Source organism: Martes martes (assembly GCF_963455335.1).
Source record: "Martes martes genome assembly, chromosome: 4".
Classification (NCBI taxonomy): domain Eukaryota; kingdom Metazoa; phylum Chordata; class Mammalia; order Carnivora; family Mustelidae; genus Martes; species Martes martes.
Window position 1 is genome coordinate 53,777,998 of NC_137891.1, and position 13,288 is coordinate 53,791,285.

General features: G+C 40.4%; 1 protein-coding gene across 6 annotated transcripts in view; it reads left to right on the top strand.

Moving 5' to 3' along the window:
- LOC308341927 (tumor protein D52) overlaps positions 1-13,288 on the top strand; it is a gene marked incomplete at its 5' end in the record, with an annotated part of 228,157 nt that overhangs the window by 105,174 nt on the left and 109,695 nt on the right. For 4 of the 6 annotated variants that reach the window (XM_080802072.1, XM_080802069.1, XM_080802070.1 and 1 more), the window contains 2 exons: positions 868-916; positions 4,751-7,738. In XM_080802072.1, the coding sequence (XP_080658198.1) occupies positions 868-916; positions 4,751-4,870 (169 nt within the window). In that variant the 3' untranslated portion in view covers positions 4,871-7,738. Of the gene's footprint in view, positions 1-867; positions 917-4,750; positions 7,739-9,960; positions 10,204-13,288 lie in introns of those variants that run through there. The other 2 variants (XM_080802073.1, XM_080802071.1) reach the window with 2 other exon arrangements.

Below are 13,288 nucleotides of genomic sequence, written 5' to 3' on the forward strand. Positions count from 1 at the left end.
GGGTGGGACCTGAGAACTTGCATTGCCAACAGCTTCCCAAGAGTCACTGATGCATCTGGGGGCCCGCCCCTTGCCACTGGCTGCCCATCCCCACTGTGGGAGGGAGGAGACCCCGTGTTCCCTTCTTCACCTTTTCCATCTAGGGTAATACGAAGGGTATTCGAGGTCAGGTGGAGTCTTGCAGTTTGGAAACCCAGATGTGAGCAACATAGGTGCTGTGTTCCTCCGTAATTAATACAGATGAGTGGGAAGGCCTGGGAAGGCCTGGGCTCCAGTGCTCTGTCCCCTGGGGAAGCTTTGTGATGTAGACGAAACCACATCTCTTCCTTTCGGTCTCCCTTTCTTGGTCTCTAATGCTGCTCCCTGGAAACCAGAATCCCTGTTCGTGGAAACTTACGTGGTCTGCTTGTCCTCCTTGGGGATGTGGTTTCCTCTAGGACTCTGGCCAGGCAACATGGGAATTTAAACTCGAGTTTTAGAGTATAGTATGGTCACCAAAGGTAAAGTGGCATGACTAGGTGGGTGAAATGACAGAATTGATGTTCTCCGTGCCTTTGTTCCCTCTCCTCACACATGTACTGGACTCCATCCATTGCCCCATATGTCTGAGACAGGCCGTTTGTGGAACTGAAAGCATTGCCGTCGAAATCTTAGACCCGAAACAGATCATCTTACCTAGTAATGTCCTACCTAATGATGCAGATTTGTGTGTGTGCCTGCACACATGTATACAGTTAAATATATTGGTCTCTTTGTTGACTGAGAATAATGGTGAAGAGGAATACAGTCAACTAATGACACTTGCAGAGCTAGTGAGTTTTGTTCAGTGTTTGTAATAGAACTCTTTGTTTTTCTTTCTCTCCATAGAAACTCCCCAACTTTCAAATCATTTGAAGAAAAGGTTGAAAACTTAAAGGCAAGTACAGACGAATAGTTGATGTCTTACTTGGTACCTTAATTTTTTTTTTTTTTTTTTTTTTTTTTGCTGTGGGTAAATTATTCTCATTACTCTTTCTTTCTAAAAGTATTTAAAGGGCTTTAATAACTTTATTCTCTACATTATTATGGGTGATACATTCTCTTTTAATCCATTTTTTGAGTGTATGTTGTAGCATGGCAGAAGCTAAATGCTGAAAGGAAATGTAGGATTTAAAAAGTAGTACTACTTGAGAACTTTGTGTGACTCAAATACTTTTATAACCAGATAAAATTTAATGTAAATTTTATTGTATAAAATTAATAAGTACATTACAAAAGCACAAAAAGTAACACACAAAAAGTTGGTCTTGTCACCTAGAGTCAGCGATACGTATGTAAGAGAACTATGCCTTTGTGCTTTAAGAAGGAATTAATCAAATACCACAACATTTTCCTATGTCATTAAATATTCTTCCTCAAAATTAGGTTTAATGATTGCTTACATGTACCCTCTGACAGATAATGTTTGTTCAGTCCTCAGTTATTAGACATTTAAGATAATGATGGGGATGCCATGGTGATCATTATTGATGATGCATGGTTTTATTTTTTGATGGCTTTGATTTCAGGGAAGGTGGGCATTTTTCCACGACTAGCTTTCTTAATTTGTAAATTGTATTATTTTCAAGATTATATTCAAAATTATAAAATCACCAACTCTCAGGATCACCAGTGACCAGAAAGGTTGTCTTAGGTCCCATCTACTGCCCAACCTTCTCTACAGAATTTGTGCAAAGCCAGTATTAACTTTCTTCTTAAACTAAATCTGATAAGTACTGTAGATGTTTTTAAGGATTAAAGGCATTATCTTAAACCCTTTATATAAATCTGCTTAAAAACAAATATTCAGATTCAGTCTTTCAGAATTGTAACTGGAGTCACTTATTTCTAAATGCATCTTTTTTTCTTTCCTTTTTCCTTTTTTTTTTTTTTTTAAGATTTTTAATTTTATTTTTTTGACAGAGACACAGCGAGAGAGGGAACACAAATGGGGAGTGGGAGAGGGAGAACAGGCTTCCTGTGGAGCAGGGAGCCCAATGTAGGGCTTGATCCCAGGACTCGAGGATCATGACCTGAGCTGAAAACAGACACTTAAGGACTGAGCCACCCAGGTGCCCCTAAATGCATCTTTCTTAAATTGCAGAAGCAGGGAATGCTTATGGAAAGAAAACCAAACACTCTTCCAAGACCTGGATCTTTTTTTCTTGCACAGACACAAATACACACCTTTTCTCTTTCTACATAAATGTATAAATATTTTTCAGAAAGGAATCACACTGCACACACAGTCCTATAACATTGTTTATTCAGCCCCCACTAGCATACGTGCTTTATTATCCCACAGACACAGACACCTGTTCTTTTTACTCACTGATGCTTCTCAAAGGCCTAGAATAGTCCTTGGCACATTGAAGCTGCTTAATACGTATTTGATGAGCAAAATACTTATCCTAGTTGTTCTTCTAGGTCAGTATGAGACCTGCTTTATTCTTTTAATGCCTAGTCATGTATTTGAAAATAGACTGTACATTGTATTGAAAATAGACTTACATTGTAAGTCAAGGCTTACTATAATTCATTTCTCACTGTTTGAGGTCTGTCGTAAGCCTTGCCTTGAAATCTGCCTTAAGCATTAGTTTTTGAAATGACTGGTTGGAAAACCAGACAACTGTATTCTTTTGCCATTGAAAGTGAGGAGAAAAGTCCAGGTCATTTACTATATACTCTCCCTCTGAGTATATTTAGCTTCTATAAATTGTGGTGAAACTTGGCTTTTGAGACATGACTAGGTACCATTTAGATAAAAAACTTGTAATTTTTTTAAAAAGTGAAGTTTATGAAACATAACCTCAAAAGGCTGTAAAATACGGCTGTATGCTTGGGATGTAATTTAGCTAGATGACATTTATATTCAATTAAACATCAGGTCTCTGAGTACTTAGGTTTAGATTTTGGATTGATTCATGGATCTGTGATTATTGGGCATTTGCCATGTGCCAGGGGTAGGCCTCAGAGATACCACAGTGAGCAAGAGTCAGAGACCCTTTCTGTAAGATGGGTAGACAATTTAATGGTCCATGAAAATAAAGTGAGGTCAGGTGCCTTGACAGGGAAACTCGGGGATGCAGTGGGACCAGTAGCAGGAGTGTCTGACCTGGCCTAGGAGGGAAGATAGGGGAGGGCTTCTCACAGGACACAATAATATAAATGGAGGCTTTGAGGTTGAGGGGAATGTTTGCAGCTTTGGAGCCCTTTTCAGGAATACCAGAACTTTGCTGTGCTTGTAGAGTAGTGAGCAGGAGATGAAGCCAGGGCGATGGGTGGGCCACACTAAAGAATTTGGACTTGGGGCAATGGGAAGCCCTTAAAGGATTTCAAACAGCGTGGGTAGCGCATGCTGTGCATTTTGGAAAGATCACTGGTGCCCTGCAGAGCTGAGGGAAGGAAGATTGGCGTCAGGAAGACTAGGACAAAGGAGTTGTAATCCAGCCCAAGATGGTGGTGGGGCGAGTTAAGGTAGTGCCCATGGGACAGGTTTCAGAGATGTTTAGAATTTAGAAACGACAGCCTGAAAGTCAGTGTTGGATTGGATGTGGCACAAGATGGGGAAGGATCAAGGATTCTCTCCCAGGTATCCGACTGGGCCAACTAGGTAGCTGCTACAGCCAATTAAAGTCTTAAGGAAGAATAGAGAAGGGACCAGTTGTGGAAGGAGTCAGTCCTGCATTAGACATGTTGAATTGCAAGGGTCTTAAACTTTTCCTCTAATTAAGAAATGTGTTTTAATAAATTAGTAAATATGCAGTGGACAAAAGTCATGCAGATTTTCCAATTTAGGGATCGTGGATGGGAAACCAAAGAGAGTGAGAGAAAATTTCAGCTAGATTCCAACTGATAATGTGTCTAGTCAGTTACGATTCAACTAAGAGCAGGGTCAAATTAAATCTACCGTGAGTTGCATTGTGGGTTAGTGACTGGTTTCCCAATGTTAGTCAGCTGTCCCATCAGTCAGTAAGGAGATGTAACAGAGAGCATGAAATGCTCAGTGTTGTTAAGGATGAAATGACATAATAAGGGTTTTGAAAAGCATAAAGTATGATACAAACGTAAGGCAGACCTATTCATGCAGACAGATGTTCACTGACAAAATTTCAGGCCAGATAAATTGGAGTAGTACTTCATACACTGTAACTTGTCCAGGAAGCCTCTGGAGATCTCTAGATGGAGGTGGGGAGGCTGGGCTGAGCCTACATGTCTAACAGGCTCCCAGGGGACACTGAGTCAGTCTGGGGATCCTTGCACCACACTGTAAGTAGCAGCGCATTAGGAGGTTTTATGCTATAACTGGAAAAAATAGATCGATTTCTTTGTCAGATTCAGTATTTCTTGAATGAGTGTAGCTGAATGAATGCGTCTGAAGGCGCTAAAGTGTTTTCCAAATATAGAGAGACTTCTGGTAGATATTTTAGAGTAATAGGTCTTCAGAAGTTTTTTGGACAGATTTTCCTGGGAGGAACGATGAGCAGATGGGAAAAAAGAGGAATGGTAGCATCTACCAATCTGAGTATTCCCACAGAGGACCCTGCACAGTTTTCAGTACTGCACGGAAACACTGCAGCAGTACTGAATTCCATGCCTATATGACTGTTGCTGGGCTAGCAGGTTCCGGATGGATTTGATCCTCAAAGTAAAATTTGAGTTACTTTTTTGCAGAGTCAGCTGAGTTTATGTTTTATGATGTCTTGTCCTTTTTGAACTTTTTTTTTTAAAGTCTAAAGTAGGGGGAACCAAGCCAGCTGGCGGGGATTTTGGAGAAGTCTTGAATTCAACGGCAAATGCCAGTGCCGGAGCCCCAGAGCCTCTTCCAGAACAGACGCAGGTGAACCCGTGAGGTCCTCACCTTTGTTCGGCTACCCACTGCCAGATGCTGCAAGCAAGATCCAAGCACGTCTTGTCAACAGTCGTCGCCGTGAATTTCCACCAGATGTGCTTTCACTTAGCTTTACGTATTCATTTGACCAAATAGTTTGTGGGTTGAACAAAATAAAACTATCTTCACCTCTGATTCCTGGGAAATACCCTCTAATGTGCATTTAAGGGCCCTGATTTAGGAAACACTATAATAAAAACAACAACAACAACAACACATGTAATCCCTGGGGATCCTCATTAGAATGATCTAAGAAGCTTCAGGTTATCATACTTGCTTTCCTCCTTTACAAAATTGCTGTGGATCTGGGATGCCACTTTGATCTTTGTCTTCAATACGATTTTCTTGTCTCCTTCTTGAACCTCTGGGTATTTGATTGCTAACTAAAATTTTCTTTAAAATTTCCTGAATCCTGGTTATTACAAATTCTGGCATAATTTTCTTTAGCTCCGAGGGAAGAACGACCAGCTACAGAAAATGCTTCTTGAAAAAACATTGTTCTGGTAGAAGGTATCTTATATCTTGTGTGTCTGAAGACAGCAGACTAAGTATAAATAAATTAGCTCGACTTCCAGTTTTTTACAGTTTGGTAAGTGACGACACGTGCAGCGGTTCAGAGTCCTAGGTGACTTGAGAGCAGAACCCTCACATTCTCGTCACCATTTGTGATAGTAACCCGTTCAGTGTATTTGTTATTATGCCACTTGTCATGAGACTAAATTTCTAGTTTCAGAGTAGGTTGCAAAATAACATTTTGATTCAGGGGTCTCCTAATTACCAGTAGGTTGAAATAGGAACACTCATCACCTGTTCCATTCGAAAGCCTGAACATTGTTTAGATCTCAGTAGCTGTAAAAATGCTAAAATCAGGGACGCCTGGGTGGCTCAGTTGGTTAAGCAGCTGCCTTCGGCTCAGGTCATGATCCCAGCGTCCTGGGATCGAGTCCCACATCGGGCTCCTTGCTCGGCGGGGAGCCTGCTTCTCCCTCTGCCTGCCACTCTGTCTGCTTGTGCTCACTCTCGCTCCTCTCTCTCTCTCTCTCTGACAAATAAATAAATAAATAAATAAATCTTTAAAAAAAAAAAAATGCTAAAATCAATCACATTAGGGGGAACGTTGCTGTCTTCATTTAATTCATTTAGCACTATTTAAAAATGAGCACACAAAGTTGTATGACTAATATAACTTGAAAAGATTTTATACTAAGGGGTTGGTGGTAACTCCTGAAGATTTAATGCATAAGTGATACTGTAGACATTGCCCCTCTACTTTGAAAAAAATGGCAGGGCTGAATGAACCAAAGCCTCTAGAAGTATCTGCATGGAGGCCAAGGTACTCTCTTCTAATTAGTTACTTATTTGTCACTATGACCTTTCATTATTCCGTGTATGGTTATGGCCTATAATGTTGTATTTGTTATTTATCAAGCTGTAATTGTTTTAGTATTGTTTATGCCAAATGTTAATTGCCAAGCTTGGAGTGACCTGAGGCTTTTTTTTTTTTTTTTTTAAAGCATGACTAGATTTACTTCAGGATAAATTATCTTACGAAAACCAAATTTGAAAAGCCACAAGTGTTGGTTGTTATGAGTAACACGCTGCCATTCTTGATTGCTAGAGTTTTTGTTATAGCATTTTAGATGCAACCGAAAATATGCTCTATTAAATGTGAAAAGCCTAATAAATTCTGTATATGAGTCGTATAGGTCTCAGTATTTATTGTGAGACCAGTGGTCTGGAAACAGCTTGTATTAAATACTCAACTGGTGTCTATGCAAAAAAAAAACAACAACAACAACAACAAACATAACTTTTTTTTTTAACTATCTGCTTTAAATCACTGCTTAATGGTGTCAGACTAACATATATATTATTTCCTTGAAGAGGCTTTAAGGCAGTTGCCCAGTTGTTGAAGTGCTGTCTTGGAGGACTGGATCTGTAAAAATTTGTCTTTTTATAGAAATACTGTGGTTACTCATCATAACTGTTAAGTTATTTTTTTTCCAACCAGTCTTTCTTTTTTTTTTTCTTTTTTTAAAAATCACAACATCCTCTTTTCATCACATTGTTTTTTGGGTGTCCTGCCCTGTTACTGTCTTTCAACTTTAGCTGAGTGGAATATATTCAGATCTCTGCTTTATAATGAGAAATGATAGACTAAGGAATGGAAAATGGGATGGTACTATGTGGGTACTTGGTGATGGTCGTGAAAGAAATTGGGAGAATGGCTTTTCTAGACATCTACCTTCACTTAATTTCAAATGATTTAATCTTTTGCAAAGTACTCTGCATCTTAAAAGTAGTAGTAAAAAGTAGTGAGAGGTTGAATTTAGACAAACATATGCAGGTAGAAATATTATTCAAAATAGTCATTGTGGAAGATTCAATATTACGAATTCACAGATATTTAAGAAATTTGGAACACAGTAATTATTAAAAATACCAGAGAGGTCCTGGTCACGCTATTGAATTTTGTGTTTGACACTGAAAGAAAACAGTAACTTGAGAGTGAAATCTCAGATGTTTAAGTGAGTAAGAAGTGTGAAAGAAGGAAATCCCTGAAATTAACCCCTTTTTACAAAGGATTGTCTTCAGTTTATGGAGTTTGTGGAAAATAAAGCAAGAGTTCTCATGCTTATGAGGCCAAAGTGATCAATGGAAGAGAGAATTCACTGGATTATTCTTTTAGTAACTCAAACTACTGAAATAGAGAAGGAAAAAACACATTTAATTTGGAATCACTGTTTCTGGATTTGTTTATCATGAAATGCACACTGTATTTTTTTTTTTGTATAGTATTTGAAAACAATAAAAATTCTGTAATTTGGGTATGGGTTCTTTTTGTATGTATTACGTGTCAGGGAAAGAGGTGAGTCCATTATTACAACTTCTCTCCAGACACTTGGTAATTTAGATGTGGGAAAAAACAGTAAGTAGCTATATGGAATTAGTGTATCAAAACTGAACAAGTTACATGTTTATTATAAATGACTATTTGGTTTATGTATGTAGAGGAGATGCTGCATAAGGTCCCATGTCAACATCACATGTTTCTTTATAGCTTTTAAGACCCAGATGAAAAACCAGATTTTCTTGCCCATACCAAAGAAACATTTGGTGATTAATTTGGGACCGACCTATTGTAATTGGATTAATTATAGAGACTGTGTTGGGTTAGACTTAATATAAAGCAGTTATCACTTTTCAGTAAACCTGCAAACCTTATACAATTCATGTCCGTATTATTCAGACTCTGAAATCAAAATGAACCAAAATCAGAATGAGTGGAAACAACTCTTAGTTTATAAGCCTTCAGAGGGCAGGGACTGCAAGTACCTATCACCGTCCAGGATTTCGTACTTACATAAATGCTACTTGGTGACTAAATTTCTTGCCAACTCTCATACGCAATTTTGATTATGGAGTGAGGTGGTTTGGTAGTGTGATTCTTTTAATTTGGTGGTTTTCCTAGCATACAGTAAAAACCCAACACCAATTTTGTTGGAATATTTGTAAGTGGGTATGATTTTTTGCTTTAACACTCCATTTCACCATGCTTTGTTCTTGGTTTCTAGGATCAATTCTCTAAGCTAATGGCGTGGCATTGTAAGTGAGGAAGCTAAATCAACCTTAAATTGATGTGCCAGAGGTCAGGATTACAGCCAGAACTAGAACTAAGGGATTCATGAGGTCACTGGGCCAATGCTCTTTACAATTTACCACTTTTTCCTGAAGGGAAGTATAAGTAGCAATAGCCACAGATAACAACGCAAAAATGTCTCAGGTAAGACTTCATTAATGGTCAAAGAAAATAAATGGCTTAAGTGCCAAGAAGGAGAACACCCCGGAGTACAATCTTCTTAAGCACCCTAGTGAACTTATGTAAGGATTACCCTAATTGGCTAGTAGTATTAAACTGTGTAGTGCACACAATTACACACCGTTCCAAGGTTAATGTGGAGAGCATGAGAAGCGGGAGGGTTAGAGGAAGAAGCAGACTCCCTGCCGAGCAAGAGAGCCTGATGTGGGACTCAATCAGGGGACTCCAGGGTCATGACCTGGGCCGAAGGCAGTCCCTCAACCAAGTGAGCCACCCAGCCGCCCCTGTAGTCAGATATTACTAAAAGGCTGTGGTCACATAAAAATTGCTTCTGTCAAAGTACTTGCAGATGAACTGTAAAGGGGCTTGTCACCTCCCCTAAAATAACTGTGGATTAATATAAAACTGATAGAAGATAGGTGGACAGCTTAGTTTATCAACACTTGGTTTTGAAAAGGGTGGGCAAATTCTGGGAATTAACATTGACGAGGAAAAGGGAGAAAATCATGAATGAGGGTGGGAGTCTGGTGGCGTCTGTTTAGGCACATTCCGAAATGTAATTACTTAGAAGGAATTGTAGCTACCTACAGGTGACAAAAACGTCTCAGATTAGTTTTTGAACGTCAGTGGATCTCAGAAGAGGCAGCAAAAGACAAACTTGGATCCAGGATTTCACACACGTTCATTGAACCCCACTGTGTGCCCCGTGTCAGGGATCCAACAGCCAAGAGTTTACAAATATGGGAAAGCAAAGCGAAACACTGTTAAGTAAACTATATAGCAATATTAAGAATGCTAAATGGTGCAAAGGAAACCCGGGGAGCCCGACAATGTGTTTGGGGTTCCAGTTCTAAATAAGATAATCACGGAGAACCTGCTATTTGAGCAGAGACCCGAAAAACAAGCCTTGCGGCCATCAGGGGTACAAGCCCATGCGGTGGGGCTAGCAAGTCTCGTACGTAATACCAGAATTTGCAGGACAAGGGCCAAACGATGCTCTGAGGAACGAAATTCCTGCAAGTCAAAAACACTTTTCCATGAAAAACCTAGCAGATCGCAGCCAGTAGGGGACCCCTAGGCACCACCGATATAATTCACCGATTTTAGTATAACCATCTCTCCCAACGCCCGCTCCCTAAACAGACTACATTACACTCCCGGGTCGCCCGCGCTCCGGAGGAGGGTGGACCATTCGTTGCTCCGCCCCGTGGCCTGCGCGCCTGCGGAGAGGTCCAAGGTCAGAGGTTGCGGAACCGTCATGGCGGCGCTGTGTAGGACCCGTGCCGTCACTGCCGAGAGCCAGCTCCGGCGAGTGTTTCTCCTCTCTCGGCCCTGTCGAGGCGCAGGCACCGAGAGTAGCTCCGGGAGTGAGAGTTCCGATTCCACAGAGCCTAAAACGCGCCAAGGCGGCTTCGCGAGCGCTCTGGAGCGGCATTCGAAGCTGTGGAGGAAGGCGGAGCTCGGGCAGAAGACAGTGAGTGGAGGGAGCTCGCCAGAGACGCGTTGGACCGGGCTGGGGCTGGGGTGTGAGGGGAGCCCGGGCGTGGTGGGTGGAGTGGGAGTCGGGGCGGAGCCTGGGGTAGGGGTGGAGCTAGGATCAGGGGTGTGTCTTGGCCTTGCCTCGGGCTAGTCCGAAGAGAACGAGTGGTTGGTGTTTTTCTCCATTTGTGGTACTTCCGTGCGGCAGTTACGTGCTGGACCTGCGTTGTCCACACTTCTTTGCGCACATCTTCCTGGGTGAGTGCTGGACGGGAAACCAGCAGGGAGCGCTGCCAGTGAGGCGGTCTAGGGCGACTCCTGGGTCTCAGAGACGAATTGGACTCACACCGGGGAAGGACGGGGACTCTGCCGTCTAGTTTTTTATACACAGGATTTCCAGCATGGAGCTTGGTGTCTGGCGTGCAACGCTCTTTATAAATATTTAGTTCAGTGAATAGCTGAAAGAGAATTACTACTGTCTCTATGAACTTGAGCAGATGATTTAACCGGTCAGTGCTTTGCTTTCCTTTTCTGTAAATGACAAAATTTCCACATGTTTCAGGCGATACTTTGTAAAAATAGGATAGAATTACTAGATAAGTGGAATGGAAGAGAGAGGCATAAGTACGAGTGACAATTTTTTAATAGTTTCAATAGACATGAAATTGGATGTCTGGCAATGTTAAATTATATAAAAATAAACGCTCTCAATTTCTGTACGCATTTCTTTGGAGACCAGCAGTTCACAGCCTGGCAGTGTCCTGGATTATAGAAAACTACCAGGAATTTAGTACGTAATTGTTAATAGTTATTAATGGCAAAATTTTACCGAAATCCAAGGATTAGAACAAGCCTGTTGTATTAGGTTTCTATTTGCTCCCATAACAAATTACCACAAGTTTAGTAGTTTAAGACAACACAGGTTTATTTTTATTTATTTATTTTTAGTGCTGTAGGGGAGAAGTCTGATTGATGTCTCACTGGGCTACAATCAAGGTGTTGGAAGGTTTTGCTCCTCTCTGTGGGTTCTGGGTGGGATCTGTTCTTTGCCTTTCCAGCTTGTAGAGAATGGATGCATTCCTTGACTTACTGCCCCCCTTCTATCATTTTTAAAGCCAGCAACAGTACATTGAGTCCTTCTCACATCATATCAATCTGACCTCTCTTCCAGTTACAAGCCTGTTGTGATTACTTTGAACTCACCCAGATAATGAAGAATAATCTCCCTGTTTTAAAGTTAGCCGAAACACTTAATTGTTTAAGTGTTAATTCCATCTGCAATTTAATTTTCCTTTGTTATGGAAGGTAACATAATTACGAATTCCAGGGATTAGGATATGGACATGTTGGGAAGGGGCATGCATTTTTGTCTATCATACCTGAAGAAGTCATAAAATTCTAAAAGGATGCCGGTGACTGACCTGAAATTGACTAACGGATGGATTTAAATCCATCCTTGGTGGATGTGAAGATTAAGTGTGGTAAGATAGGAAACGTATAAATATAATTCACATTTCCCTTCCCCAAAATACTTTTATAGGTAAGGGATTTCCTTATTTCTCATCTTCCAACATTTCTCACTTACACCCCTTCCTGCATGCTTTATTACCACATTCCAGACACATTCAGAAACTACCAGAAGATAATTCTCAACTGCTGAGTTAATTGTGGCAAGAGTGAAATTACAACATCATAGGTAGACTGTTTGAAACGCCATATGGCGATCATACTTAGGGGTTTCACATGGTTAAAAATGTTTGTTTACTGAAGGAAACAACTAAAGTATTTGAGCATGATCTGGATTCCATTGCCTTCCTTTCCCTTTGGTTTTTCCAAGAGGGGCTGGAGTGTTTCTTGGAAGTCCCAGCACGGCTATTAGAATTGTTCATTCCAGTTTAGGCTGAATAGAGTCTCTCCGAGCACTTGTTCTTTTCCTAACACAGCTTAGAAAACATTATTCTACTAGATGGAGGTTAAATGTGTTTGGTTATGGGGTGCCTGGGTGGCTCAGTCAGTTAAGTGTCCGACTGTTGATCTCAGCCCAGTTCATGATCTCAGAGTGAATTTGAGCACAAGCTGGACTCTTCTTTAAAAAAAAAAAACAACAAACATGTTTGTGACTTGAGGTTCACATATTCAAGATTTTTCAACTTTTCCGTTTAATGGAAGGAAGGAAAATTCCGTGGAGCGGAGGGTGTCAGGAGGCTGGGTTGTAGTCTCCATTCTAAGAGCTCTTAGCTTTGGGACATTTCCAGTTATGTGGAAACTTTACTCATTCTTAATTGATGCCACTGACTCCGGTGGTCATTATACTCAGTGGACAGAGTTAACTTCCTAAAGTTGGGCTGTGTAATCAGACTTAATGAGATGCTCTTTTTGCTTTGCTTGAGAATCTTATAAGCCCTCCTTCACACTGCCTACAAGATTAAATACACATCTCTCCATTACCAGCCTAAATTCCTAATGAGATCATTTGGTATTTTTCGCTTAGCATAATACACTCTAAACCCATCCTTGCAAATGGCAAGATTTTATTGTTTTTGATGGCTGAGTAATATTCCACTGTTTACATATACCACATCTTTATCCATTCATTAGTCATTGGACTAGGGCTCTTTCAGTGGCTTGGTTATCTTGATAATGTTGCTATAAACATTGTGGTGGATGTATCCCTTCCAATATGTATTTTTCTGTCTTTTGGGTAAAAACCTAGTAGTGCAGTTGCTCAATCGTTGAATAGTTCTACTTTTAAGTTTTTGAGGAATCTCCATTCTGTTTTCCAGAGTGGCTGCACCAGTTTGCACCCCCACCAACAGTGTAGGAGGCTTCCCCTTTTCTCCACATTCTTGCCAACATCTGTTGTTTCGTATGTTAATTTTGCCTGGGTTGTCTTTGAATTGAGATCTGTGTGTTGTTGCTCATAAACAGTTGTATAGCTAAGAATAGTACATATTTTAGCATTTACATATTAGCATATCAGTTAGGTGTGCTTGTCCAGAATAATAATCGAGGAAAAAACAATTTTAAGAGTAAAGAAACTGAAAATACCACATTAATTTTAATTAATTAAAGGGTTTATT